Genomic DNA, 27,189 nt, shown 5'->3' with positions numbered 1-27,189 from the left:
ATGACAGTACCTCACAAGTGTCCACATCTGAAAAAACAAAACAAAAAACTTGACGAAATACTGTTACTCAATCTTGGGATGCAATTTGAAAAAAGTAGTGGTGATGCTTCAATCAACAAACATGACTATAACCAGCCCAGGTCTGCGTCTAGGTGTTGCCATTTTACTTTTCTGTGCAGTAGTCGACTTAATCCTTGTAATACATGCATATGGCAGTGTGGCCTAACACTAAGGTGTGCACAGATAGCTTACAGATGAAGACAAAGAGGGATTAACAGAAAAAAAAGGAATGAGTCTAAGCTGTTCATTATACCATCAGTCCTTCATGCTCCACTAACAGAGTTAACCTACACGACACGGTAGCACCTCCCTTTCTTTTTCTGCCTTTTCTCTTTTCTCTTCCTTCTCTTTCTTGTCTCCATGTCTCATTTTGCTGCTGTTTTCCTGTTTTTTAAATTATATATTAGAAGCGTATGAGGCAAAAACAATCTTTTGTCCTCATATTTTCACTCAAAACATTTCCCTATATTTGTGTTTCTCTATTTCTTGCTATCAGCTTCAATTTAAGTCAGCGTTCACTTTTTGACCCAGAGGTACCATTTCATCAAAACCCAAGGTATGTTGAACAGTAGTATTTGTACCAACTACTGCATGTGCTTATATCAGTGCTAATTTAAAGTATTTTGCTCTATTTCATGTGTGTTTGGGTCGCTGTATTTTTCATAGTGAGTGCAATTTGTAATGTTAATAAAATCACAATACAGTGTATAACTAGAGTATTCTCCAGTAGTAGTATTAATCTTCAAATGACAATACAAAAAGCTATCGCAACTATTTCCACCACTACTGTCACTATATACGTTACTACTGTATTTATATATTCTGCTGCTGCTTATAAAAATATGACATTATTGAGCCAAACAGGATCTGACCATGGAAAGTCCAGCTGGAACACAACGAGTGAAAACTGTGATATCTGCTCTCTGCAAAATCCCTCTTCTCTTCCTGCTCCTGTACCTCTTCGTGTGCTCCCTTGACATTTTAAGCTCTGCCTTCCAACTAGCTGGCGGTAAGCAATCCCATTATCACTATCTTTCATCAACTTTTAGACCTGGCAGTGCTCAGAACTCACAATGTCATTTCAATGCATTATTCAATAAAGCAATATGTAGTGTGGAAACTACATCCAAACTGTAGTTTAGTGAAGCACCAGTCACTCCACAATGAAAAGCAGGTAAACTACATCTTAACAGCTTAGTAAGTAAATCTAGTCTCGTCCATTGTCAGCTGGGATGGGCTCCAGTCGCCTGTCACCTTGTAACTGGATAAGCAGTTTCAGAAAATGAATGAATGAAGGAAAACTGGTTACAATAAGCAGTTCAACTACATCAGTGAAAACTAGAAAAGCACTCAGAGAGTGCAGACCTCTGCCAAGTAGGTGATATTCCCTCCCCCTCTGCATCAGATTTTGCAGCCTGCATCACAATTAGGTTATTTGCATCACTATCATTATTAGGTTATATATGCCTTCACCATGGAGACACTGTGGCGTATTTATTTCGTTTTTATTTTGTACCAACACAGAATATAATGTTTTTTTTTTATTTTTCACTTTCTTTTTTTCCAACACAGAACATTAATTTCAACTTTAGAATTACAACAACATTTAGCAAGTAGAACAAGACGTGCTTTCCGACCACCAGATGGTGCTATTTTCACCATCTTTAGAAATTGGAATTGCTGCTGAGGCTGTAAGACCATAGACTTTATTTATTATTTTATCCACTTTGCTTCAACCGATCACCACCAAAATTTTATCATCAGTGCCTTGTCCCATTATCCACCTTTCCTGAAAATTTCATCAAAATCCGTTCATAACTTTTTGAGTTATTTTGCAGACAAACAAACAGACAAACAGACCAACGCCGGTCAAAACATAACCTCCTTGGCGGAGGTAATAATCACAATCTGAATCCCATGGTGTGACACAGAGGTATGACTAAACTTGCACTTAGTTAAGTGTAGGCGTAAACCCAACCATGTGTGTTTGTTTCTGAAGGAAACAAAAGTCAATTTGTGGTGTTGTACCGACGCAGTGCATTTATGTTGAAAGACAGTAAACGATAAATTTCCTGTGAAACCAGAAGTGTATTTTGAAAGACGACAATGCATGTAACAGGCAGAACTTCACACGGTGTCCCAGAACATCAACAAGCAATGCACCCAGGGTACCTTGCATGTCATAGGAAAGCCTATGATGAAACGTCAACATGTGATGAGGTCGGAGTGAGAATGTGCTGCTCACTAACAAGGGAGTGTTTGCTGTTTTTATAGTATAGCAGAGTGCTTTCAACAAACAAGTCCTCCATTACATCAACTCTTGCACTTCCTCATGTATCTTTTGGTCAAGAACTGGTCTTGTCTGAAACATTACATGCACACTAACAGGCAGTGTTGGGCAGTAACTAACTTAACTACACTTCTCAGTAGCGTGGTGGTAACGTCAATGCTTTCTGAGTCAAATAGCTTTTCAGTAGCAAAGTTGATTAATTGAGGTCTGCAAAGAAGTAAGGATAATAAACCTGAGAATAAGTTATGTGACTGACATCAGTGCCACACTGAGGCATGTAGATGAAGGGAAGCCCTTTCGTATGACATCACAGACTAATCCTTCAGTTTATTTTGCTTGCTGCTTCGCTATTGGCTTTTCTTGGCAAGACCCACCCCACTCTGCCTCTGATCGGATACACTGCACTTCTTGACACGTCCGTCACGTGTCTTGCCCAAAGACTGTATGTATATATTTAGTGGATTTGCAGTGGACACTAGAGAAATAGAGACAACAAGGGCCAAGAAAAGAGCTCAGAGAGAGAGAACAGAATTAAGTAGGAAGAGAGGGGAGATTTTTTTCATGTCATAACATCCCCCCCCAAAAAAAAAAGTTTCCATTTTGGTCTGATATTTTTATTGTTTATATCAGTATCTTTTCTTTATCATACTTTGACTGAAAATAAATTTTGGAATTCTGTTTCTGAATTACTGACACAGCCAGGCAGCCTACTGATACATAACAAATACATTAGGTAGGAAGAGGAGAGAGGAAGAGAGACAGCAATGGACCGACTGATGATGTCATGTCATTGGAGGACATTTTCAATGTCACAAAGTCTTAAAAAAAAAAGAAAAGAAGGAAGTTTGTGATTTTATGATAAACAGTTCAACTTAACATTTTATTGCCTGCGTACTTGTTTGGCTGACAGTTTTTCTTATCACTGAGGTAATGCTAATTTGACATCGAGTAAAAAAACAACAACAATAAAAGCAGCTTTGCAAGTAGCAAACTACTTTTGCCATTTTCTTGTAGCTTAGCTTGCTATGTTTCTGTGGAGATAGCTTCAATAAAGTGAAACTCTATTTTGATGTAGAGTAATTGGTAGCTACGGAAGATCCCCGAAATAAGGAAATCAACACATATAATGACACCTTGATTATCATGTCTCACAAATATATCTCTTTCGCTTACTGCTAGAAGACAGTCACCATGAAGACACTACATACACACTAACTTAAATGATTATTCAAAAATGCGACAGCTGTTAAATCAGATAATAGCATACTTCTCGTTTTTATCTTACGGTTCTTGTTTTCTAAAGTACACTTCTTATTTTCTTGCAAAGCAAACAACTCATGTTTTAAGCAACAGCTGCGGTTAACTACTTAGTCACTCTGACTATGATCTCCTTCATCATTTACTCCTCTTCATCAACATATTCTACATAACTACACCCCCATACTGGATGTAGCTGCATGTTTTATTTGCTATCATGGATGCTCAGCTTGATTATGAACAGCAAAGATATCCTCCTGTCTGTCTCTTTTCTTCTGTCTCTCCTTTCCAGGCAGAGTAGCAGGAGATATCTTCCAGGAAAATGCCATCCTGTCTAACCCAGTGGCAGGGCTGGTGGTGGGAATACTGGTGACAGTGTTAGTCCAGAGCTCCTCTACCTCGACCTCCATTATAGTCAGCCTCGTCTCTTCTGGTTGTGAGTTTAAGTATTAACATTTCTACAACAATGTTAGTTGCAGGTAATTCTTAATTCATTCTTCTTCTTAAAACATGTAACGGCGGCATTTCAGATAATCAAACTAAACTTATGTTCTTTGGTACAGTGCTGGATGTTCAGTCAGCCATTCCTATTATCATGGGCTCCAACATCGGAACATCAGTCACCAATACCATTGTTGCTCTAATGCAGGCTGGGGAGAGAGATGAGTTTGAAAGGTAAAGCTGCGTGTGTGCATTTGCCCCTGTAAAGTATGTTATATATATGTAGGTATGTTTGTGTAAAAATAAGATCTTGAAATGTTTTTTACAGGGCATTTGCTGGAGCTACAGTCCACGACTGTTTTAACTGGTTGTCTGTGTTGGTGCTTCTCCCTCTGGAAGCTGTGAGCGGGATGTTGAGGCGACTGTCACAGGTCGTGGTCGACACACTACAGTTCGGTACTGGAGAAGAAGCTCCTGAACTCCTGAAAGTCCTCACTGAGCCACTCACTGGAATGATTATCCAGGTACTGTGCCAGCATATTTCCAGAAACACAGGAAATATCTTCTTTAAATGTTCAAGACTGATACAGAGGCAAATTCAGTAAGAGGCGGAGACACAGAAAGCACAACTTCCATAGGAAACAATCAAGATGTTCTTCAGAAATAATACTAGAAAGCTTTGCAATCAAATCTAATGCTTTTTATCAATTACTTGTTTTTAGCAAACATTACAGCCTCCATTTCAAATTGAAAAACTGGCATATAATGAAATTTGCACACCCAACCAGGTAGAGAAGGCAGAGAGGAAAAGGTCTCTTAAGAAAACGTCACCTATTAAACAGATCTTCCACAATTATTCTACATCAGTTTTGACTGAGAACAGCACTAGGAATGACTGAAGCTACAGTGCTCAGGGGCACAAGATAAAACTAGAATTACCGTCTTACGTTTGTATGCCTCTCATCAGTTAAGTTGCAGTTACAGTTTATATCCATGTTGGTCCAGACTCACATGTAGCAATGACTGCTGACATTACTTAAAATTCAGATGTTGCTGCAAAGAAGCTATATATTCTACAACATGGATGGGCCACTGCTATTGCTGGCATGGAGGCATAAAGAAAAATGTCAGACAGCAGATAGAAGAAGAAGACAAGTTGAAAATTGATAATGTGGCCTTTCAAAACACTTTTGACAGTAACACATTATGTACAACCCATTAAGGGACACAAAGGTGTATCATAGCATAGTTTAGGCCGAGAAAAAAAACAACGTTTTTGCCCAAACCAACAAGCTGGTTACCAAATGGGACAGACAGCCATCACTATCACTTTACTACTTGTGAAATGTCTTTAGACATGATAGCAGCAACAAACTGTAATTCTAACCAACTGTAAAATTAATCTCACAACATGATTCTCTCTATGTAGCTGGATCAGTCAGTCATTACAGCCATCGCTACTGGAGACCAGAGTGTGAGGAACAAGACTCTGGTGAAGCACTGGTGTCAAAGCACAACCATAAAGGTACTGGTACGATGCAGTTGGTACTTCGCAAAGTCAAGGAAGGATCCTTAAACGGCTAATTTTCAAGGAGGCCAAAGGATTGTTCCAATGTCAAGGATGCTTTAAATTCGACCAAGGGCCGAGTCCTAGAGAACTTTCAAGGATACATGCATCTATCCTCAGCAGGCATGATGTACCCACAAGTCTTTGCACACCATTTACCGGAATTGAGGACAGGGCATCTTTAATGATGCACACCCTGGCACTCGCTAGCCAGTTCCGATGTGTGTTCATTGAATGCTAGGCAGGAGTCTTGCCTAGCCTACGTAGGACCCAACTTGGAAGGGCCTGTCCTACCAAGGAAGCATCCTTGACTTTGAGAAGCACCAACCATGTCCCATTTTTAATGTTAATTTGTTACATGTTTCTTCTCTCATCCCAGGCGCTCTGTGACATATTTGTCTTACTTTTAGTTATTGTGTGAAAAGACACGTCTTGGTTATAAGCGTCATGCTCGTACATTTAATGTGCAAAACTAAAAGTGTGGTTATCATTATAATGTATTTAATATTACTGTTACATTATGTATATTGCATTTTAAAATTGTCCCGCCATCTCTTTGCCTCAGTCTGCGCTCTGTTTATCATTGCTGACAGGACAATGACACATCCTGGGGAACACACAACCTCTCAGAACATACACTGATATGTATGCCATTTTGACAGTTGACCTATTTCTGTGATTTAAAGTTTTTAACCTCTCTTTGAATGAAAAACATCTCTCCTCTCATACATTTTCCCTTCTTGCATGTTCTAATCACTATCTTAAACCCTCAATCGCCAATAATCAACATAACCTATAAATTAAACACACTGATTACTACGTTTGTCAGTTGTTCTTGTAGGGTAGCTTTCCTCCCTTTACATCTTGGAAGTTATATTTTGTTTCTCACTCAAACAATCTTGTTCACTACATCAAATGTCACATGTCTGTCTCTCTGGCCAGGTAGGCATCTCTTTGTGGACTGCACTTTGTCAGACTTGGCCATAGGTCTGATCCTCCTGGCCTGCTCTCTGTTGGTGCTGTGCAGCTGTCTGATACTGCTGGTTAAACTGCTCAACTCCCTGCTGAAGGGCCAAGTAGCCAGTGTTATTAATAAAGTTGTTAATACAGGTAATACACAGTTGAAATATAAAGCTCTTATCCTAAATACATCACAGCTAGATGCAAATCTTTTTAGAATATCGTAGCCTTAAAGGGATAGTGCACCCAAAATGGAAAATTCAGCCATTATCTACTCACCCTCATGCCGAGGAAGGCTCTGGTGAAGACTTAGAGTCCTCACATCCCTTGCGGAGATGGGCGGGGGCAGCGGCTAGCACACCTAATGGCAGACGGCGCCCCAGACTAACGTCCAAGAACACAAAATTGAAAACACAAAATATCTCCAACATGCTCATCCGTAGTGATCCAAGTGTCCTGAAGCCCCGACATAAAAAGTTGTTTCGAAAAACATCATTTGAACTCTGTTTTTAGCCTCACTGTAGCCTGTAGCTCTGGCTGCTTCTCTGTGCTCCGTGCTCACGTGTGCGCGCTCAGGGTGATCGGTGATGCACGGTCTCTGAAGAGCAGCAGTCTCGTCAGTACTGATGTCCAGATTCTCAAGTGCAGGCATCGCCAATTCCCAGTCTGAGCAGCAAAGACTTTCCTCATCCGTTGGCATTGCTTTGCATTTGAAACAACTACACCACCAGGTTTCCAGTGCTCAACTCCGGTATTCTGCGGCTGGCTGAGGGTTAGGCTCATGAACTGCGGTGGCTGCTTCGTCCAGTAGCCTGAGTTCCGTCCAAATACTCGGGCTCAAACAAATACGGCTCAACAAAGAAATGCTGTTCCTCCTCAATTTCAAAGTCTTCAGACATGTTGGGCTGTCCTTTGCTAAAAGACCGTAGTGCAAATTATCTTTTAGCTCTGTGGTTACCGTTGTCTCCCCCTGCGGCGCACGTGTCACGTGATGTAAACATAGTTAAGCAAAGCTCATGCTTTCGCTGGACAGAGAAGCAGTCAGAGCTACAGGCTACAGTGAGGCTAAAAACAGAGTTCATGTGACATTTTTCGAAACAGCTTTTTATGTCGGGGCTGCAGCACACTTGGATCACTACGGATGAGCAGTGTGGAGATACTTTGTGGATTCAATTTTGTGTTCTTGGACGTTAGTCTGGGGCGCCGTCTGCCATTAGGTGTGCTGGCCGCTGCCCCCGCCGATCTCCGCAAGGGATGTGAGGACTCTAAAACTTCACCAGAGCCTTCCTCGGCATGAAGGTGAGTAGATAATGGCTGAATTTTCATTTTTGGGTGCACTATCCCTTTAAGTCGATATTAAATTGAATAATGTTATCAGTGATTATGTATGGGAGGACACATTACTCTTTAAGATTCCCTCTCCTGTCCTGTCTTGTTCTGTCCTGTAGATTTCCCCTTCCCTTTCACCTGGCTGGCAGGATATTTGGCACTACTAGTCGGAGCAGGCATGACCTTCTTGGTTCAGAGTAGTTCTGTCTTCACCTCTGCCATCACTCCCCTCGTAGGTAATACATACGCACACAACCACAACATGCATAGAGTGATTTTTATGCCTACCAGCCTGAACTTCGCATTGTTTTTTTATAGGGGTTTCCCGCACATTTCATAAATGTCACATTAGTTTTACTACTTTATTTACCATGTATTATACATGGTAATAAGCTGTTGGTAACAAAAAATTCTCACAACTTTTTCCTCTTTTGCTGTTGACTCCAGCCATAAATAAATTACTACCTCAGTGTTTTTACAGTCTCAAGTTAGATGCAGCACTGTCCTGCTACTGGTCCAACATTAACAGGACCGCAGCAGATAATGGTTAAGCATGTTCGTTAAAAATCCTCCATGTGTGGGAGATTAATTCAGTCCCAGGCATAAAATAAAAGAAAAAGAAAAAAGTTGCTTGGTGTGGTTTCCCACATATCAATTCTTATAAGTATCTTAACTTTCATATTGTGCCATCAGCTATATACAAAAAACAGACTAATTACTTTTCATCTTTCAGCCAAATTAAAAATATTTGCATGGACTTTCATATGTTTGATATGTTCTGTCCTCTCACAACTCTTGGCTGCTTAAAGTCTAGTGAGTGGTCTTATTGGCTCCACTATCTATGCTTAACCCGAAGCATGTCTATGTGACAACCTCCATGAAAGCCTTGTTACCCATTAACATTTTTGGAGTCCTATATTGACCCTTCGGCACTTACGTGTTCTGACTGTGTTTACAGTACAGTCGATCTGTTTTCTTTTTCAGTTCAGCTTGTGTCCTGATCTCTTCTTTCTTTTATTTTGTGTTTTAAGTTGAATTTCCAATATTCTAGATTTTGTCAAATGCAGAATGAAAGCTATCGTACAACAGCTGTAGAACCTGTCGTTAATCACACTATGAACCCTCAGGGATCGGTGTTATCAGTATTGAAAGAGCCTACCCTTTAACCCTGGGGTCCAATCTGGGAACCACTACAACAGCTACACTGGCAGCCCTGGCTAGTCCTGGAGATAAACTAGCTGCTGCCACACAGGTATACACATACAAACACACACGCAGATAAAACTGACATTCACAGTTGCTCTTTGTGTCTCTCTGCGGTGCCAAATAAAACCCATCTCCCCACCCACCTTTGTCTGTCACTCATTCTGTTTATTTCAGCTTCTCTTGAAACACCCACACAAAACCACATCTCTTTCCCCACTACCACTGACATTACTGCTGCTATGACTGCAGTGCAACTACAATTATTAGTGCTGACTGTGTAAACATACCCCCCCCCCCCAACACATGAGCCTTGGCAACCATTCGGTCCAGTCCTGGCAGTCAGACCACTCAGAACACCACCACCATAGGAACCATACATCAATGCTCTGCAACACCCAAAACATCACACACTAAGAGACACTAAGAGAGCGCAGACGTCACATAAACCACATAAAAAGCACTGTGGTCTTGGCAAGCACTGAGCAAAAGTCTACAAACCACTTAGTCACACTCCCGTAAAGTTTTGTTCCACTGCTAAGCACACTAAATATTAGGCTTTTAAAGGTTTGCAATATGTTTGAAACTGGAGCTGAAAAATTAGTCCATTAATCAAAAGAAAATGTATCCGCAACAGTTATGATAACTGATTCATTGTTTCAGTCATTTTTCAAGCAAAAAAGTTCAGCTTCTCAAATGGTACCATTTTCTGCATTTCTCCAGTTTATATAACCGTAAATGAAATATCTTTATGATATGGTCAGACAAATCAAGACACCTGAAGATGTCATCTTGGGCTCTTCGAAATTACAATTGGGGTATTTTTTGTGTGTTTACTGGTATTTGTAATCAGCTCCCATATTTAAGTGGGCACAAACTGTGCATATGCTTGCTCTCTGGGGTTTATACTGTAGTTTTTGACAGTAAAGAAACTGTGATATGACTAAATATAAGCATCCTGCTGCTTTCACCTCCTTTAACACTGTTCTGTTTTCTGTCATATACTTCCTCTTAAGTTTATACAACACATGCCATTTGACTCAATTTCCTTTAGATCCATCTCTCTGTTATTTTATGTCTCACTTTATCCTCACCTTTTTTGTCTCAGGTTGCTTTATGTCATTTTTTCTTCAACCTCCTCGGTATCCTGCTGTGGTATCCCATCCCAGCCACCCGTTTACCCATACGCATGGCCTGTGCACTTGGCAACTGCACTGCTAGGTACAGTTAGAAATAATTTGTTTTTACTCTTAACAAGATGTGTTAAACATAGGAGCTGAACCATCAAGGAAAATCTAAATATTCTGTCACTGAAAAATATAAACTATGTTTTCTTGAATAAATCTCCACAGTGAATTAAACAATAAGATAACCTACCATGACTCACACATACACAGGTACCGCTGGTTTGCCGTTTTGTACCTCCTTCTCTGCTTCCTGCTGCTCCCATCCCTCGTGTTTGCCCTCTCCATGGCTGGTTGGAAGGTGATGACGGGGATTGGTGTACCAGTCATTATGGTGATCATATCTGGTGTAACAGTACACGTGCTCCAGGTGTGCAGACCTGATTGTTTGCCACTTAGACTGCAGAACTGGGACTTCCTTCCTGTTTGGATGACCTCGCTGCAGCCCCTCGATGACCTCATCACCAGGGTGACCCTGTGTTGCAGGCAGGGAAGAGGTAAATATAATATCTAAATGAATTACCTGTATGATTTAATCACATTTCTATCTGTTCCCTCTTAGCTAACACTGTGATACAAACACCTTACTTCCTGTTTGCATTATGACACTGATTTACCTCTTCCTGGATGCTGTCCCTGCAGACTGACCCTCCTCTTGATGTTTTGTTCCCAGGTTTGAGTTGCAAGGGAAATGATGGCCCGGTAACATCACTGGAGGGCATTACTGTCAACACGGAGAGAAAAGTCAGAGAGGAATGGAAGCCGAGTGAGGAAGGACAGGAGAGTAACAACAGCTGGCAGAAACAAAGAGAACTGGACAAACATGGATGCTGTGACCTACAAGACAATGAGGAAAACAACAGAGGAAACACAGCAACCGATGTGTCTTCAGAGAACAACAAATTAAACTTGGCTGCAGTGTGGTTCATAAAGAAAGACACAAACAATCAGGGCACTCAATTCAGCAGCACTCGCTTGTAGTGCTTGTGTCTAAGGTGTGCTAGATGTTGCATGAATATACCTGTGAGGAAGTCATCAAAAAAATAAATAAAAATGATACAGTCATGTGCTGAAAAACAGCATAAATGTAACTGCCACCAACTAATTGACCTGCGAGGTGAGTTACTGTAAATTTAAGGCAGATGGTCTGCTTTCAGATGAGTAAGGTATGAATGGTTAATAAACAGCATTTTGGATTCTTAGCACAATACAGAGGGATAATCATTAATAGGCTGGCTTATATTTAACGCAGCTGATGTCAGAGGACTTTCAACCGTGGCTTTAAATCAACCCATCCACTGTCTGTAACCTGTGATACTGTTCAGATTCACGGGAGGAGGAGGGGGGTTGCTATCCTAGCTGACATTGGGCAAGAGATGGGGTACACCCTAGACAGGTGGCCAGACAATCAATGGGATGACACACAGACGGTAAATTTAAAGTCACTAATTAACCTACATGTCTTTGGACTGTGGGAGGAAGCCAGAGACTCTGGATAAAACCCCAGTAGGAGAACATGCTAACTCCACACAGAAGAGCCCCAGCCAGCTGGCAGGATCAAACCAAGAAATGTTGTTTTGTTTTTTACAGAGGAATGCATTTTACAAAAGGTATCATCAAACATGAATGAATGTCATGTTACTTGATCTTAAACAAAACTTATTGGTGCTGCAGTTTTTCATTGTTAGTGTCACATATTGTTTAATTCACACACTGTGACATGTGCGGCCTGTGGGGAAGTTTAGTGATGCAGATGTTTGTGAGCACTGAGTACTGTACTGTATCGGTTTTGTAAATAAAACATTTGGCTATGCATTTAAATATATGACATGAGAAATAGTATGATAAGCAGTGTCCTTCAAATAATATTTCTCTGAGAAACTGGTAATATGTGCAGAGGAGTGGCCAAACGTAGGTCACCTTAAAATGTAAGGACTAAGGGAAATAAAATTTGGTACCAGTTTGATAAACACTTGAAACAGTCACACCTGTTGGCTTTTTGGCCTGCACCTGCAGTTAAAGTAAAGAAAGACCTCTGTCCTCTTCGCACTTTGTTTTTTTTAAAATTTAGTTTTAAGTGCTCTGCGTTTATAAAAAGCGCTGGTATCAACTGTGGCTATTTCTAAACAGCTTTTAAAAACTAAAATATCTGCAGTAGAACAAAGTGCGAAGTCACAAATGAAATGCTTGCATTACTCTGTGTACGGCAGGACAAATCACACGGCAGGAAGCCGGAGTGTATAAAAGGCAATGCTCGTAATTAACCCATTTACATGATTCTATACAGCGAAGTTCACAAGTAACTGATTAACTTTTACATTTCGCAAATACCTGAATATGCTAGTGTACCTTTTTCTAAGTCAATTGTGTTTAATTGCACCAATTTAGTCTCATCACAGCATTTACATGAATTAATTTAAGTGCAACTTGATCTTTACAGAATTTAAAACTGATGCAAGAGGTTCACATACAGTACTTGTTGAGTTGTATGGTATTCACAAGGGATCAGATTCCTCTTTGCATGATTGTAAGTACTGAATTTTGATAAGCCTGTCATTCTCCGCCCTTGACTAATCACACTGCAGTATTTGCAGAGAGAATGCAGTGCTGACAACCCAAAAGTCTGCATAAACTGTAGCAGTTTCAACGAGCTGCAGAAATAGAGCATGTCACCACAACCACCTCAACCCACCAAGTAGCTCAGAGGCCAAACTCACCCAATCAAAGTGCACAATATACTTCCTGTATTATCACAGTCCTTTACAAATGCAGGTATGTGAAAATGAAATACTGCCAACAGTATGAACTTCTGAATGTGTATCTGCTATAATATTTGCTTTTAGTGCCCCCCCTTCCCTCCGTATCAGGCTGCTCTGTAAAATGAATTAGAAGCAAAGATTATTTGCTATAATCTAGTATAATCTAAGTATAAAAAAGAAAGAAAGGCAAAACATATTTTTGGAAGATAGAACCATTCACATCCACACATCACATGATAATCTGCATCAAAGACTCACAGAGCAGTCAACATTGTTTCAGTTTTGAGAAACCACAGTTTGTGTCTGAAATCTTCATCTGAGAGCTTCCAGGTACAACGTGTTCACTGGCCGGTTGTGGGTGACAGCACCATAACCGCTTCCTTGACTACTATCATACAACAAGACAAAAAAGAAAAAAGAAGCATAAACCAGCTTTCTGTCAGTGGAAAATTCACAGGTCAGCCTTAAACAGTCACAAAGAACACCACTGTGAAGGAGGTAAGTGACAGCTGAATTTGCTGAATTGTGTATTTTTTTCATTATTTAGGGTGTAAAATCTGAAATGGTATCGATTCTTATCTATTTTCTGAAACAATCCGTACACACTATACATACTGTTCCAGCTTAGTTTTTATTAAGTATGCAAATATTTAGAAAAACAGTTGATTGTTGAGTCAAATACTGATGCTTTGGGTTGGTGGTTTGGTCCGTCCAGCAACCCAAAGCATTAGTATTTTTTGTTAAAGGTAATTTTTTGGCATTTTGTGTATATTAAACAGATCCAGAGTGAAGGGGGAAAAGGGGGGCTAAGACATGCAGCAAAGGGCTGCAGGTTTGAATTGAGCTCACGGCCAGTGCAGGCAGGACAAAGCCTTCATGCATGGGGTGTTCCCTCGACGAGGTGAGCTAGTGGGCACCCCCAAAGCATTGGTATTTGACGATATGGGAAATAATCAACAATCTTTCTCCAGAATTGCATACAGCACCTTAATACGGAAGCGTATTGCATTCACTTGACAAATAAAAAAAAATCTGTTTTATTGAGTAATTTTTTTATTTTTCGGTGTAATTTTTTTCTGTTTTTCGTGATATTTTGTTTTTTTGTTTTTCTGAGTATTTTTTTCCTGAGTTGAGAGAGCAGTAGAACAACAGACGCTTTCATTCCTTTCTTGAGAGCTCGATATAATGGAAGCAAACATGACCTGCTTGTTTAGTTTATGGTGTTATCATTAGTTTGTCGACTTTACGCAGGCACCTGACCATCTATATGACTTAAAGACAAGAGTATCTCCCAGTGTCTCAAACCCAAAACAAAGTAAAACTGGATTAAACTAAACAATCAGGTCATGTTTGCTTCCATTATATCGAGCTCTCAAGAAAGGAATGAAAGCGTCTGTTGTTCTATTGCTGTCTTAACTCAGAAAAAAAAACTCAGAAAAACAGAAAAAATTACCCTGAAAAACAAAAAAAAATACCATGAAAAACAGAAAAAAAATTACCAAAAAAAGAAAAAATTATACCGAAAAACAGAAAAATAAAAAAATTACTCAATAAAACAGATTTTTTTTTTTAATTTGTCAAGTGAATGCAATATGCTTCTGTACCTTTACAATTGACTTAACTTCAAACAACCAGCTTTGAATTTAGTCATTTCAAAGTCTATTTATAAAATCAAATTAGAGCAAATCTAATAAATCATTCAAAATAACATCTGATTTTTGTGTTTCAACAGAAAAACAATGATTTCTATCTACATGATCATCGCTCTGGCAACAACAGCTCTGGCTAAAGGTATTCAATTCAGTCTTTGGAGATTGGCAGAGAAATTAATGAAATACCAAATTTAGAAATGCAGCTTAAGTTCTATTCGATGTTTATTTCAACACTTAAGCAGCAAAATAAAACATAAAAAAATGATATCATAAAATGCTGTAACGAAAATGTTAATGAAAAGTTTAGAGTAACACTGAAATGAAATGCTAGACCCAAATTGTTCTCATCTGTTTCTTACAATAAGCATTTTATTAATTTGCTTTTTATTTAGGATCTATCGAGTGCAACTTCATTGAGCCTGCTGGAGCTCAGCTGTGTTTTGGAGCAGTGGGACAGCTGTTGATTTTCCATTTGCCAAATACAGCAAATACAGATATTTGGCTGAAAAAGGATAATGAACATACAATTTTTAAGAAAGTCAAAAACAAGACAGTGACTCCTCATGAAGAATTTCTGAATCAGCCTGAAGTCTTCCCCAATGGAACAATGAAACTAGGAAATGCAATGAAGAGACACACTGGAGATTATGTCTTGGAAGTATTTGGATCTAATGGGGTCTTACTGAAAAAAGTGAAAATGCATCTGGAACTACAAGGTGGGTAAATATATACGTGTATATAAATATCTCATCATCAGAACTGTATGTTGAGCGAACATTACATTTGGGACACAGTCTATGGTCAACAGAATTGGTAGTGTTTTCTAATTTGTATTTCTAACTGAAGACACTGTATATGTTACTCTCTGTCTTCCAGCTCCAGTGTCCAAGCCAGCTGTGTCTCAGAAGTGTTTGTCACCAGAGCAGATGAGCATCAGCTGCTCCTCTGAGGGAGATGAAGCAGAGTTCATTCTGACTTTGGATGGTTACTCACTGATTCAGACCAGAGCTCAATGCCAGTCCCAGAGCAGCTCAACAGAAAATGCGCAGTCAAAGGCAAGGAGTAAAACTGAACAAGACAAACCGACATTTTTGAATGTTACCATCAGCTTACACGGTCAGCTGACAGGAAACGTGATGTGTCGTGTTTGGAACAACGTCAGCAGAGATGAAACACTTCTTCATCTGACAGGCTGCACAGGTACAGAAATTAAAGAAGTGTCAGTTCCTAGTTTTTGGATCCACATTACCTCATGAGGACACCAATGAGGCAGACATCTTGCCAAATCTAAGATAAACATGAATTATTTTGCCCTTTTCCCATCTAGATGGGACAGATTAACACTTTTGTTCAGTTTTTTTGTAACTAATGAGGCTTGAGAATCACAACAAAATGTCTGCATCACTACAGTCATTACTTTGGGCTGATATGTGTTTGTGTTTTCTAGCTTTCATATCTCACTCCCCTCTTGTTGTGGCTGTGAGAGCCGGTGTTATCGCTCTACTTCTTCTGGCTTTGTGTCTTGGTATCTGCCACGTACGTAAGAAAACAAGACCCAAGACTGTGAATGAAGGTAACAGAATATAATTTCTAGGTTAGCTACCATCCTTCTTATTTTAGTTTAGGTTTTGGTATAATGTCAGTAGTCTTGTTTGTCATATATAGGCTGAAGTGGTTTCAATATAGCAGCATTTTGGATGTGAATGGAGGATAATTTGAAAGTTCTTTTAAGAAATTATGGCACACACTCAGATGCGTGTTGTGTGTGAAGTTCTCTCTCTTGACTGGGGAACTGTTTTCAAACTGTATGTAAACTCAACTGCATGTTCACGTAGTTTCTCAACAGATGTCATTTAAAGGGGAACTAATGTTTTTTTCAACCTGGGCCCTATTTTCTGATCTACTTTTGTCTAAATGAGTGATAGGATGTTCAATATTTGACATTTCTCCAGTACGAAGCTAGGGCTGACCTGCCTGCAGCCTGTGAGTGTGCGCTATATTAAATAACAGGGCACTCAGACAGCTTCAAAAAACGTCAAAATACGTCCACTAAAAGTGCATTTTTTCCACACAGATAGGCTCGGATTGTTAGTATAATTATCCGACGACATAACAGAAAGGAGAAATGAACGTCTGTGTTTACCTTCAGCTGGATTCGGACATGTTCCTCTGCCTGTTGCTGCTCCCTCTCTCTCCTCGTCCGCTCTTCAGTTTCAATGAGCTCTGCATCCATGTACGTCCATGTACAGATCCAGTTGGTCAAAACTGGGTAAAAATTCGGACATGTTTGTTGTGGCAAGTCAAAACACTCACTCAAAGAGGGAAAGTCTGGCTCTGAAATCTCACGTCTTGCGAGATTTGTGTTGTTGCAGGAAGTTACCGCTGGAGTGACCTTACAAACGCGAGGAGTTACTCTGTTTGGAGTAGTCATGGTTAAAAAAAAAAAAAAAAAAAAAGGCAGAGCTCACTGAAATTGAAGAGCGGACGACGAGAGAGAGGGAGCAGCAACAGGCAGAGGAACATGTCTGAATCCAGCTAAAGGTAAACACAGACGTTCATTTCTCCTTTCCGTTATGTTGTCGGATAATTATACTAACAATCCGAGTCTGTGTGAAAAAAAAAATACATTTTTAATGGACGTATTTTGACGTTGTTTGACGCTGTCTGAGTGCCCTATTATTTAATATAGTGCGCGCACTCACGGGCTGCAGGCAGGTCAGCCCTAGCTTCGTACTGGAGAAATGTCAAATATTGAACATCCTATCACTCATTTAGACAAAAGCAGATTGGAAAATAGGGCCCTGAGAATCTACAGTAATAGTGTTTAAAGGACACAAAGGTGTGCTATAACAAATGTTCTTTTTACGTCATTCTTGTTTATGTTTTGTTTCTACAGGTATTTCCAAAGATGACAATCATTCCTGACCTGTTTATTACTAGATGTAGCATATTGTAGCAAAGCAGCCCTTGCCTTTATTCTGTCTGTAATAAAAGCAATAAACTAAAGCCCTTTTAAAAATTAAATGTTGTGACAACACACCAAACAGCCAGTGTTTGGGTGGGTGGAACGTGTCAAGTGGCATTCACATGAAGAGGGCCCGAGGTTTCCCAGCAGAACGCTGCATTGTAACCAGATGATCAATGTTATTCACTTCACCTGTCAGTGGTTTTAATGTGTTGGCTGATCAATGTACAGCTATAATATATTTCACTATAAACTGTTGTCCTGTAAATTAAGCAGTCTTTCTTTTGATTTGTCAGCTACAATTATGAAACTGAGCAATTTGTTTAAGCCTTCATGCATGCCTTCAAAATACAAAAGTGCTTTGTTACAGTGATTTGCTTTGTATTATAGCTTTTAAATAAACGTCTATTGAAAGTCTTATTTGTGCTTATGAGCAACAAAATCAATAGATTTCATTTTCACTCCAGCATTGTACTGTTTCCTGTCTGCGTGTCATTATAGTAACCATCGAATCAAATGGAAAAAAGTGAAGATAGCACCTGTTCGAAGTCTCAAAACAGCTGTTTAAAAATTTGGTGACCTCTTTCAAGTAAAATGAATTTCAATGAGATCAGGTTGTTGACCATGCTTCATCATCTCTTCTTAGAACACCAAACCACAGTGACATCACACATTAGAAAGCTCCAAGAATTGCAGTGATCACTTTGACTACTGGGTGGAGCCAGAGGTTCCCACATGTTACCTGAAAGTAACTACATTTAATAAGGTACTGCACTATGTTGAGGTACTTGTATTTTTTTTGTGTGATAGCATTTAATGCTTACTTCATTTTATTTCACTGCAGCTATTTAACATCTTTAGTTACTTTGCAGATGGAGGTTGATCTGAGGCCAGTTTTGGTGTAATTGGTGTTGACGCTGTACATTAGAAAGACTTAAAATATCCTATATCTCCTTATAACTCAATGATAATGTCCTACAAACAATGTATTATAAGGTGATATGATGCTTATAGACTACACACAGGGGAGTAGAAGTAGAGTTATTTAAATCAAAGTGGTCACAATATATGAACAGAATAATATAAAGGGTCGAAGTAATGAGTGTAATAAAAAAAAAGTTTCATGGCTGCCAATAATACACTTACATTTTAGGTCATAATCTCACAAATAATATGTTGTAACTTCATTAAGAAAGTTCTTCAGGGAAAACGTCATCCAGATGGGAAAATCTCACACGCCACAGGCTGTTTTCGAAATATTAAAAAATTAAACGCAGTATAAAATCTGACTTGCAGCATATTAGACATTATTTCAAATGTGAGAATCCACAGTTTGCGTGTGCAGTGCTTTCTGAGAACTGTCAGACATATGATGTTCACTTTGTTAACGAGCAAGTTTTGAGTGCCAACACGTTAACCACTTCCTTGATTTTCTTCACACAAGACGACAAAACGAAAAGAAAAGAGCCTTCTCTGAGTGGAAAGTTCACAGGTCAGCCTTAAACAGCCACAGAGACGACAGCACGTTATTGTGAAGGCGGTAAGTAACAGCTTTTAATCTTACAGTATGCTGAAATAGTTTAAGTAAGCAGAAACACTTTAGCGATATGGAGTCATCCTCACTGAACCAGCTTGGTTTAAGGGTCACCACTGTATAGGGTTGTGATTTCATAATTTGGAGAGGCTCTAAAATCCAGGGAGGTAAAAAATTTCTTCTCAACATTTTTTTGTGAAACGGCTCATGTCTGATTATGAAAATAAATACTCCATGCATTTCATTTATATTGTTTAGGCTTCTTTTTTACTGAGTTTGACTTTGTAACTTCAAGCTAAGAACTAATCTTAAAAATAAATAAAAATAAAGTTAAAAGAAATAAAATGTGGCACTCAAACTTACATTTGCTTTATATGTTGCAACAGAAAAACAATGATTTCCATCTACATGATCTTCATCACTCTGGCAACAACAGCCCTGGCAAAAGGTACATTAAAGTACGTTACTGCAGTTAACTGTATGGTGCATAGATGAGATCCAGATAAGATAATAATGACAATTGTTGAATGTAGAAATGCTGTTAAAACAGAAAATAAATAAACATTTGAAACGGTCTAATTTATTCCCTTTGTCCTACTGACATCAAATGCTTGAAATAAATAAGCAAAAATGCTCTTATCTGTATTTCACAGCATTTTATTTATGTATTTATTTGGCTTTTTCAGGGTCTATTGAATGCAATCTTTCTGAGACTGCTGGAGCCCAGCTGTGTTTTGGAGCAGTGGGACAGCTGTTGACTTTTCATCTGCCAAATACAGTAAATACATATATGGGGTTGATAAAAGATAATAAATATATAATTTTAAAAATAGTAAAAAATCAGATAGTGACTCTGAATAAGGAATATGTGAATCAGGTTGAAGTCTTCAACAATGGAAAAATCACACTAGGTAACGCCATAAAGAAACACACTGGAGACTATGTGCTGGAACAGTTTGGATCTAATGGGGTTTTATTGAAAAAAGTGAATGTGCATCTAGTAATACAAGGTGGGTAAAAATATATAACAATAATAATAACAATAACAACACTGATTATTTAATGAGCATCTACAGTACCTCTGACCTGTGTGTTGAATTATGTTTCAAACAACATCAGCAGAGATGAAACTGTTCTTCGTCTGACAGACTGCACAGGTACAGAATTTAAAGAAATGTCTGCATCATTGTAGTATTGAATATGGTCTGATATTTGTTTGTGTTTTCTAGCTTCCATCTCTCACTCCCCTGTTGTTCTGGCTGTGAGAACTGGTGTGGTCACTCTACTTCTTCTGGCTTTGTGTCTTGGTATCTGCTACGTACATAAGAAAACAAGACCCAAGACTGTGAATGAAGGTAACAGAATATAATTTCTAGGTTAGCTACCATCCTTCTTATTTTAGTTGAGGTTTTGGTATAATGTCAGTAGTCTTGTTTGTCATATATAGGCTGAAGTGGTTTCAATATTGCAGCATTTCTAATGTGGATGGAGGATAATGAGAAACTTCATTTGAAGAAATTATGGCACATACTCTGAAATGTTTTATTGTAAAGCATTCTGCTAAGTGAAGCTATGTGAATCATCCTCTTCCTTGACTGGGGAACTGTCAGTTTTCCTGTCCTTCAAACTGAACCAAAGTATCACATTCACACATCAACCTTGTGTCTCAATAGAGACATTTAAAAGGGACACTTTGCCAATATTTAACCAGCTTTGTATCATAACAGTATGGGCAGTATGTGTAAAATGAAATGTGATAACTTCCCTCCATCTTACCAGCACCCAGATCTCCCTGCTCATCTCCTCGCTCAAATCGTTTCACTGGCTCTGGGGCTGTTGCTCAAACTACAGTTTGTACTTCCGCATTTCAGGAAGTGGGCGCCATACTTTTTTCTGTATTGTAAAAATGACTGCAAAACAGCTCCGTTTTATGAAAGGATCATCTGTCCAGCAGTGAAACGGCTCTGTAAATGACGAGGCTGAAGCAACAAAGACTATGTTTTTACTATAAAATTATAAATACGCCTCCAGTTAATGGTAATTGAATCTAATTTTAATGTAGCCATATCATTTTCACAAATCTCACTGCAGCTTTTTTCTGACTTATCTAAGAAGTCCTTTACAGTTACTAACCCAAGCATCTACAGTAATATTGTTTGTGAGAAAAAACTTTAAAGTTACACAAAGATGTGCTATAAAAATGTTCTTTTTTAAAAGTAATTCTAGGCTTGTTCATGTTTTTTGTTGTTCCAGGTGTCTCCAAAAGATGGCATTCTCTCCTGAGCTGTTACAAGACATAGCATGATCATCATATAAATCATCATGCAACAGCACTTGCCTAAATTCTCTAAAAACAGCAATAAACTAAACCCTTTTAAATATATATATATATTTATATATCCTTTCTGTGACAAATAAATACACTCTTATTCATTATAACTGTTCTCCTGTTAAATTAGGCATTTCTTCTTTTCATTTGTCACCAACTATTTTGAAATTGTACTATTTGTTTTTTTTAGGTTTTGTTTTTTTGCCTTTATGCATTTGCTTTCCAAATGCGACATAGTTATTTTACAGTGATTTGCTTTGTAATTGTGTCTGCATTGTATAAGATTTTTTCTAAATAAATATCTAATCAAATTCTTACTGGTGCCAATGATCAACACAATCAACTGATTTCCTTTTTCACTCAAGTGTTTTACTGTTTCCTGTCTGTATTTCACACACCATCAAGGTGAAAGGCAACACCTGTTCTAAATCTCCAAACAGCTGGTTAAAAGTTAAGTGGAGAGATATCTTTAAACATAAAATGAACTTCAGTGAGATCAGGTTCTGGACCATGCTTTCACATCTCCTCTTAGAGCATCAAACCACTGTGACATGATACATTTAAAACGTTAAGTCCATCGAAATGACAAAATCAGATGTGACAACTTTAAATAAAAAAGAACATTTGTCCTCACAATTCAGCTCCTCAGCAACTGTGCAGAGAGCAGGTAGTCGCCACTGCAGTGTCCCATAGAATGCAGTGTCATTATTTGACCACAAGGTGGAGCCAGAGGTCCTCACATGTAACCTGACAGTAACTACATTAAGTCAAGTACTGCACAATGTCGAGGTACTTCAACTTTTCTCGTATAATTACATTTAATGCTACTTTCATGGGATCCAACACTGACACATCAGTCACAAACACCACTGTTGCTATAATGCAGCCTTGAGAATGAGAGAGATGAGTCTGATGAGTAATGTTGTGTACTGAAGGTGTGTTTAGTTGCACAACTTTATCGATGTGTTTATTTTAAAGAGCAAGTGAAATTGTACTTTTAGCCTTTGCCAAAAGCGCTTGAAGAAGAAGCTTAAGTAAACATTAAATCCCCAATTATACACTGAAAACTGGCATGAACGCAGTCTGCACACATCAAACAGGAAATAGAAAAAGCTTTCTCACCATAAAATGGTTTACAGAGCTGGATCTACATGTATTCTTTTTGTGTCTCTGTCCATGGTGCTGATGTCATTGTCACTACTGCTACTGCTGGTCTTAGTGCTAGTGCTCCACAACAAGCACAGAGTATTTTGACATCAACTACATCATACACATTAGCAACCACCTTGCCACAACCCCTCAAAAAGTAAGAGCCACCTAAATAACATCAGAAACCTCACAAGACATCACAGAAACCATTACCCACAATGCAATGCCTGGAATACCACAGGGTATCCCCTAATAACCATTCAGTACTGCTTAGTCACACAGAACACTGTAGCAACTATGAATCCATGCTCTGACAAGCATCCAGAGTGTCATAACAACTACCTAACAAGAACCTACAGATAACGTAGGAACTCTAACTGCAAAAGCAGTGAGCACCACTCTGAGAGCCACATAGACGCTGTGTCCATGTACACCTTTCAAAACACCTTTCATTAGCCTCACAATCATTCACACAACACAAAAGTAGGCATGCTTTGCTTAGTCAGTGAGCACAAATAAAAAATATTGAAAATAATTAGGTGTTTGTTTTGTATCATTTTAGTTACCTCAGGGCTATTTTCAGCCTGAATGCTCTGTAATGCTGAAGCTCTGAGGCAGGCATGTCCACAGTCTGGCCCAGGGGCCAACTGTAGCCTGCAATGTGATGATTTCAAACGGCCTGAGGCTTGTCTCTCAAAATGTACTGTATGTGGCCCACTAGATAATATTGGTAAATCAAGCAAGCTTACTTTACTCCGGTAGAGGCTCCTCCAAAGCTGCCCCCTCCCTCGGCAGTGTCGGGTGTCTCCATCTCCCCGCTAAACACAGCACACAACTCACCTTTCCCCAATGCACATGAACGCACCCCCAAAGTCTGCCCCATAAACCCCGGCCTCCAGCAATGCCCCCGGGTTGAACCAAGCGCTGATGGATAATGGTCTGGTTGCAGCCTGTGTCCAGCAGAGCATGGTGTGTACCGCCGCATAGCCCTCTCCTCCTCCGGCCATCCACACGCCGCCATGGTGCCTTCAAAAATATCCAGATATTTTTGAAGGCACCGGCATCACCTCCTTCAGTAGAGGAATCTGACAACACCTCTGTAGTAGCACACTCTGCACACATACAAGTCAGTGTAGTCAAGGACAGACATTTTAAGGCCCAGACACACCAAACCAGAGAACTTTCAGGGACAAAAGCAGACTGTCGCGTCGCCTCACGTCTCGGCCAAAAAGTCGCACATGAACACACTGCAATAACTAAAACCTAGGGCTGACCTGCATGACACATCATGACAGTAGTTAGCCAGTTAGCACATTAACAATACAATCCAATTTTAGTCATCAATTCAGTCTCTGACCAAATGGCCCCTCTTCTTTGTGAATAATGACATTGAACGGCTAGAAAAGTGTTGAGGAACATTATGATGACAGTGAAGTGAAGTTGACGTTTGACCATTTGGATAAAGTCATCTTTTTATCATTTCATTTGCTGCAAAATCAATTGCCCCTTGGGGACATAAATAAAGTTAAGAACATTTGTGTAAAGTTCTGTCATAATTAGCGAATGAATTCTAAAGTTAGGGCCAAAACATGTTGTGTGAGGTCACAGTGACCTTGACTTTGGCTGTTTGAGACAAATTGGAAGAAATTCCCACAAAGTATTTTTCTAAAGATATCACATTCACGAGAATGAGACATGCAAGATCACAGTGACCTTGACCTTTGACCATCAAAATACAATCAGTTCATCTTTGACTCAAAATAGAAATTTTGAAGAAATTCCCTCAAGGCATACTTGAGATATCGCGTTCACGAGAATGGGATGGACAGAAAAGCCAAAAACATAATGTCTCTGTGCCCAGCCACGGCTATTGCCAGTGCAGAGGCATGAATAAATAAAGAAAAGCAGAAACATCTCACACAGCAAATGAGAACTCAGAAATTTGAAGACGGTAGAAAATCTACAACAAAGACTTGCAGCACATTGTTTCAAGTCTGAGAAGCCACAGTTTGCATCTACAGTCTATATCTGAGCACTGCCAGATATAACATGTTCACTTTGTGTGCTGGCGAGTTGTGGCTGACAACGCATTAACCACTTCCTTTATTGGCACAATAAACAACCAGACAACAACAGCAAAAACCAGCCTTCTGTTATTGGAAAATTCACAAGTCAGCCTAACAGCCAGGAAGAAGACATCACACCTTTGTGAAGAAGGTAGGCGACAGTGTTATATTTTAATCTTGTGCTAAAGTTATCTAAAATGAGCAGCAACGTTGTAATTTTTTTAGCATTTGTAGAGAGTGATAAATTTAAGAGCTTATTAACTCTTATCAGTTTTCTAAAACAGTCAATATGTGCTAGTCATATTGTTTACTATTATTTATAAAAATGGTATTTTTAACTCCAAACTAACTATTAACACAATTTGTAATTTTACAGTAGATAGATACATTTAAAATAGAAATAATGTGGGATTTCTGTGTCACGTTAGAAAAAGAATGATTTCCATCAGCATGATCTTCACCGCTCTGACAACAGCAGCTCTGGTGACAACAGCTCTGGCGACAGGTATTTGTGCAGTTAACTGTGCTAACATATTTCTTACACTCAGTGTATAGACAATAACTCAGTAGAAAACTGTTGTTTTTTTTAACAGAATTAAGGCAGAAAAGTTTACAGAGACAATCACTGAGGAATGCAGCTAAAGTTAGATTTACAGAAAAATATAACTTTGGCAGTAAAACATAATGATATCATAATAAATGTTGAATGGCCTTGTATCATTTCCTTTTCCCTGCTGTAATGAATGCGTTTTACAGCGCTTCATTAATTTTATTGCTCTTTTTTTTTAGGATCTCAGATATGTTTTGGAGCAGTGGGACAGCTGTTGATTTTTCAACTGTCAAACACATCTAATACAGATATTACATTAATAAAGGATGATAAACATATCATTTTGAAAAAAGTAAAACATCGGATAGTGACTCTGCATGAAGAATACCTGAATCAGCCTGCACTCTTCAACAATGGAACAATCAAACTGGGAAAAGCAATGAAGAGACACACTGGAAACTATGTGCTGGAAGAATTTGGATCTAATGGGCATTTATTGAAAAAAGTGAATGTGCATCTAGTAATACAAGGTAGGTTAAAAAACGTAACCAAAAAAAATGTGTCTGATTCCAACTGTGGATGAAAAAAAAATCTACTTTATCTGATACAAGAATTTAACCAGACCTTTTAAACTTTGCTAATATTCTTCACCATAGACATTTCTATGTTAAATATGTAGGCACCTCTAAATAAGGTGTCTTTAATTTATAAAGCTAAACATACTGATGCAAAATGCTCATATTATTTCATGTTTCATCACTGATTATTTCACTATCATCTAACTCTAACCTCAGTGTTAAGATAACATTACTGACACAAAGGCTGATCAAAGTATGTTTTAGGGCTGCCCACAGTATCAGTTTTGGGTCATCCTGGTACATTTTAACACTATTCCAGACACTTGACTTTTTCGACATCTTGCTAGCGTATCTGTAAGCCTGTCAGTTTAAATGTTCTTGTCTGAGAAAAACTAATAATTATATATAATTCTGTTGGATAACTACTTCTTAATTTACAGGGTATTTGGGATTTTGGGGGTAATGGTATAGAAGATATTGATTACCTGGTTCAGAAGCTTATTCAGATTAGCCTTAGTACATTGTCTCTGTTGGGTTTGAGGCAATATCTTATTACACACCCAATCTTTCAATTTACATTGTCAGTTTTTTGTTAGGTGTGTTTCTTAAGTGTTATACACACATAGCCATAGCCTTCTTTCTAATGAAAAGTTTGAATAGTTACTAAATTGTTTTAGCCCTGGAAAGGTTTTTTGTTTTTTATTTTACTATCAAAAATAGGCACTGGATGAGATCATGGCTCCATAGTTAACAGAGTTCGTAGTGGATTCTACTTTGCATTTTGTACTGTAGACACTTTTTATGTTACTCTCTGTTTGTCTTCCAGCTCCAGTGTCAAAGCCAGCTGTTTCTCAGACGTGTTTGTCACCAGAACAGATGAACATCAGCTGCTCCTCTGAGGGAGATGAAGTAGAAATAATTTTAACTTTAGATGATGTCCTACTGATGCGGACCAGAGGCCACAGTCAGTCCCAGAGCGACAGCACAGCAAACATGGAGTCACTGGCTAATGTTATACTCAGTTTACATGGTCAGCTGACAGGAAACTTGACGTGCCGTGTTTCAAACAACATCAGCAGAGATGAAACAGTTTTTCATCTGACAGACTGCACAGGTACAGAATTTAAAGAAATGTCTGCATCATTGTAGTATTGAATATGGTCTGATATTTGTTTGTGTTTTCTAGCTTCCATCTCTCACTCCCCTGTTGTTCTGGCTGTGAGAACTAGTGTTGTCACTCTACTTCTTCTGGCTTTGTGTCTTGGTATCTGCTACGTACATAAGAAAACAAGTCCCAACACTGTGAATGAAGGTAA

General features: G+C 38.9%; 2 protein-coding genes and 1 long non-coding RNA gene across 4 annotated transcripts; all 3 read left to right on the top strand.

The window, feature by feature from the left end:
• The first annotated feature begins 386 nt into the window (after positions 1–386).
• LOC117271898 (sodium-dependent phosphate transport protein 2A-like) lies at positions 387–11,356 on the top strand. Of its 2 annotated transcripts, none has more exons than XM_078172573.1 (13): positions 387–616; positions 925–1,069; positions 3,900–4,043; positions 4,171–4,282; positions 4,377–4,572; positions 5,478–5,573; positions 6,209–6,260; positions 6,558–6,725; positions 8,024–8,140; positions 9,032–9,156; positions 10,216–10,328; positions 10,505–10,788; positions 10,965–11,356. In XM_078172573.1, exons 2-13 carry the CDS (start codon positions 934–936, stop codon positions 11,270–11,272), a joined length of 1,851 nt encoding a protein of 616 aa, XP_078028699.1. In that variant the 5' UTR covers positions 387–616; positions 925–933; the 3' UTR covers positions 11,273–11,356. The 2 variants fall into 2 exon arrangements, with proteins under 2 accessions (XP_078028699.1, XP_078028700.1); XM_078172574.1 differs by having other exon boundaries at positions 917–1,069.
• A 2,005-nt stretch (positions 11,357–13,361) lies between these two features.
• On the top strand, positions 13,362–19,207 carry LOC117261258 (uncharacterized). The gene is made up of 8 exons (XM_033633603.2): positions 13,362–13,548; positions 13,830–13,951; positions 14,783–14,841; positions 15,095–15,418; positions 15,579–15,902; positions 16,150–16,275; positions 17,599–18,433; positions 19,112–19,207. Exons 3-7 carry the CDS (start codon positions 14,790–14,792, stop codon positions 17,625–17,627), a joined length of 855 nt encoding a protein of 284 aa, XP_033489494.1. The 5' UTR covers positions 13,362–13,548; positions 13,830–13,951; positions 14,783–14,789; the 3' UTR covers positions 17,628–18,433; positions 19,112–19,207.
• A 1,014-nt stretch (positions 19,208–20,221) lies between these two features.
• Positions 20,222–21,847, top strand: LOC144464725 (uncharacterized). Its single transcript, XR_013492361.1, has 2 exons — positions 20,222–20,556; positions 21,455–21,847. It is a non-coding gene; the product is annotated as an uncharacterized LOC144464725 (long non-coding RNA).
• The last annotated feature ends 5,342 nt before the right edge of the window (positions 21,848–27,189 follow it).

Source organism: Epinephelus lanceolatus, chromosome 11 (assembly GCF_041903045.1).
Source record: "Epinephelus lanceolatus isolate andai-2023 chromosome 11, ASM4190304v1, whole genome shotgun sequence".
NCBI classification, from domain to species: Eukaryota; Metazoa; Chordata; class Actinopteri; order Perciformes; family Serranidae; genus Epinephelus; species Epinephelus lanceolatus.
The sequence above is the reverse complement of the archived record's forward strand: the minus strand, read 5'-3'. Positions and strand labels throughout refer to the sequence as shown.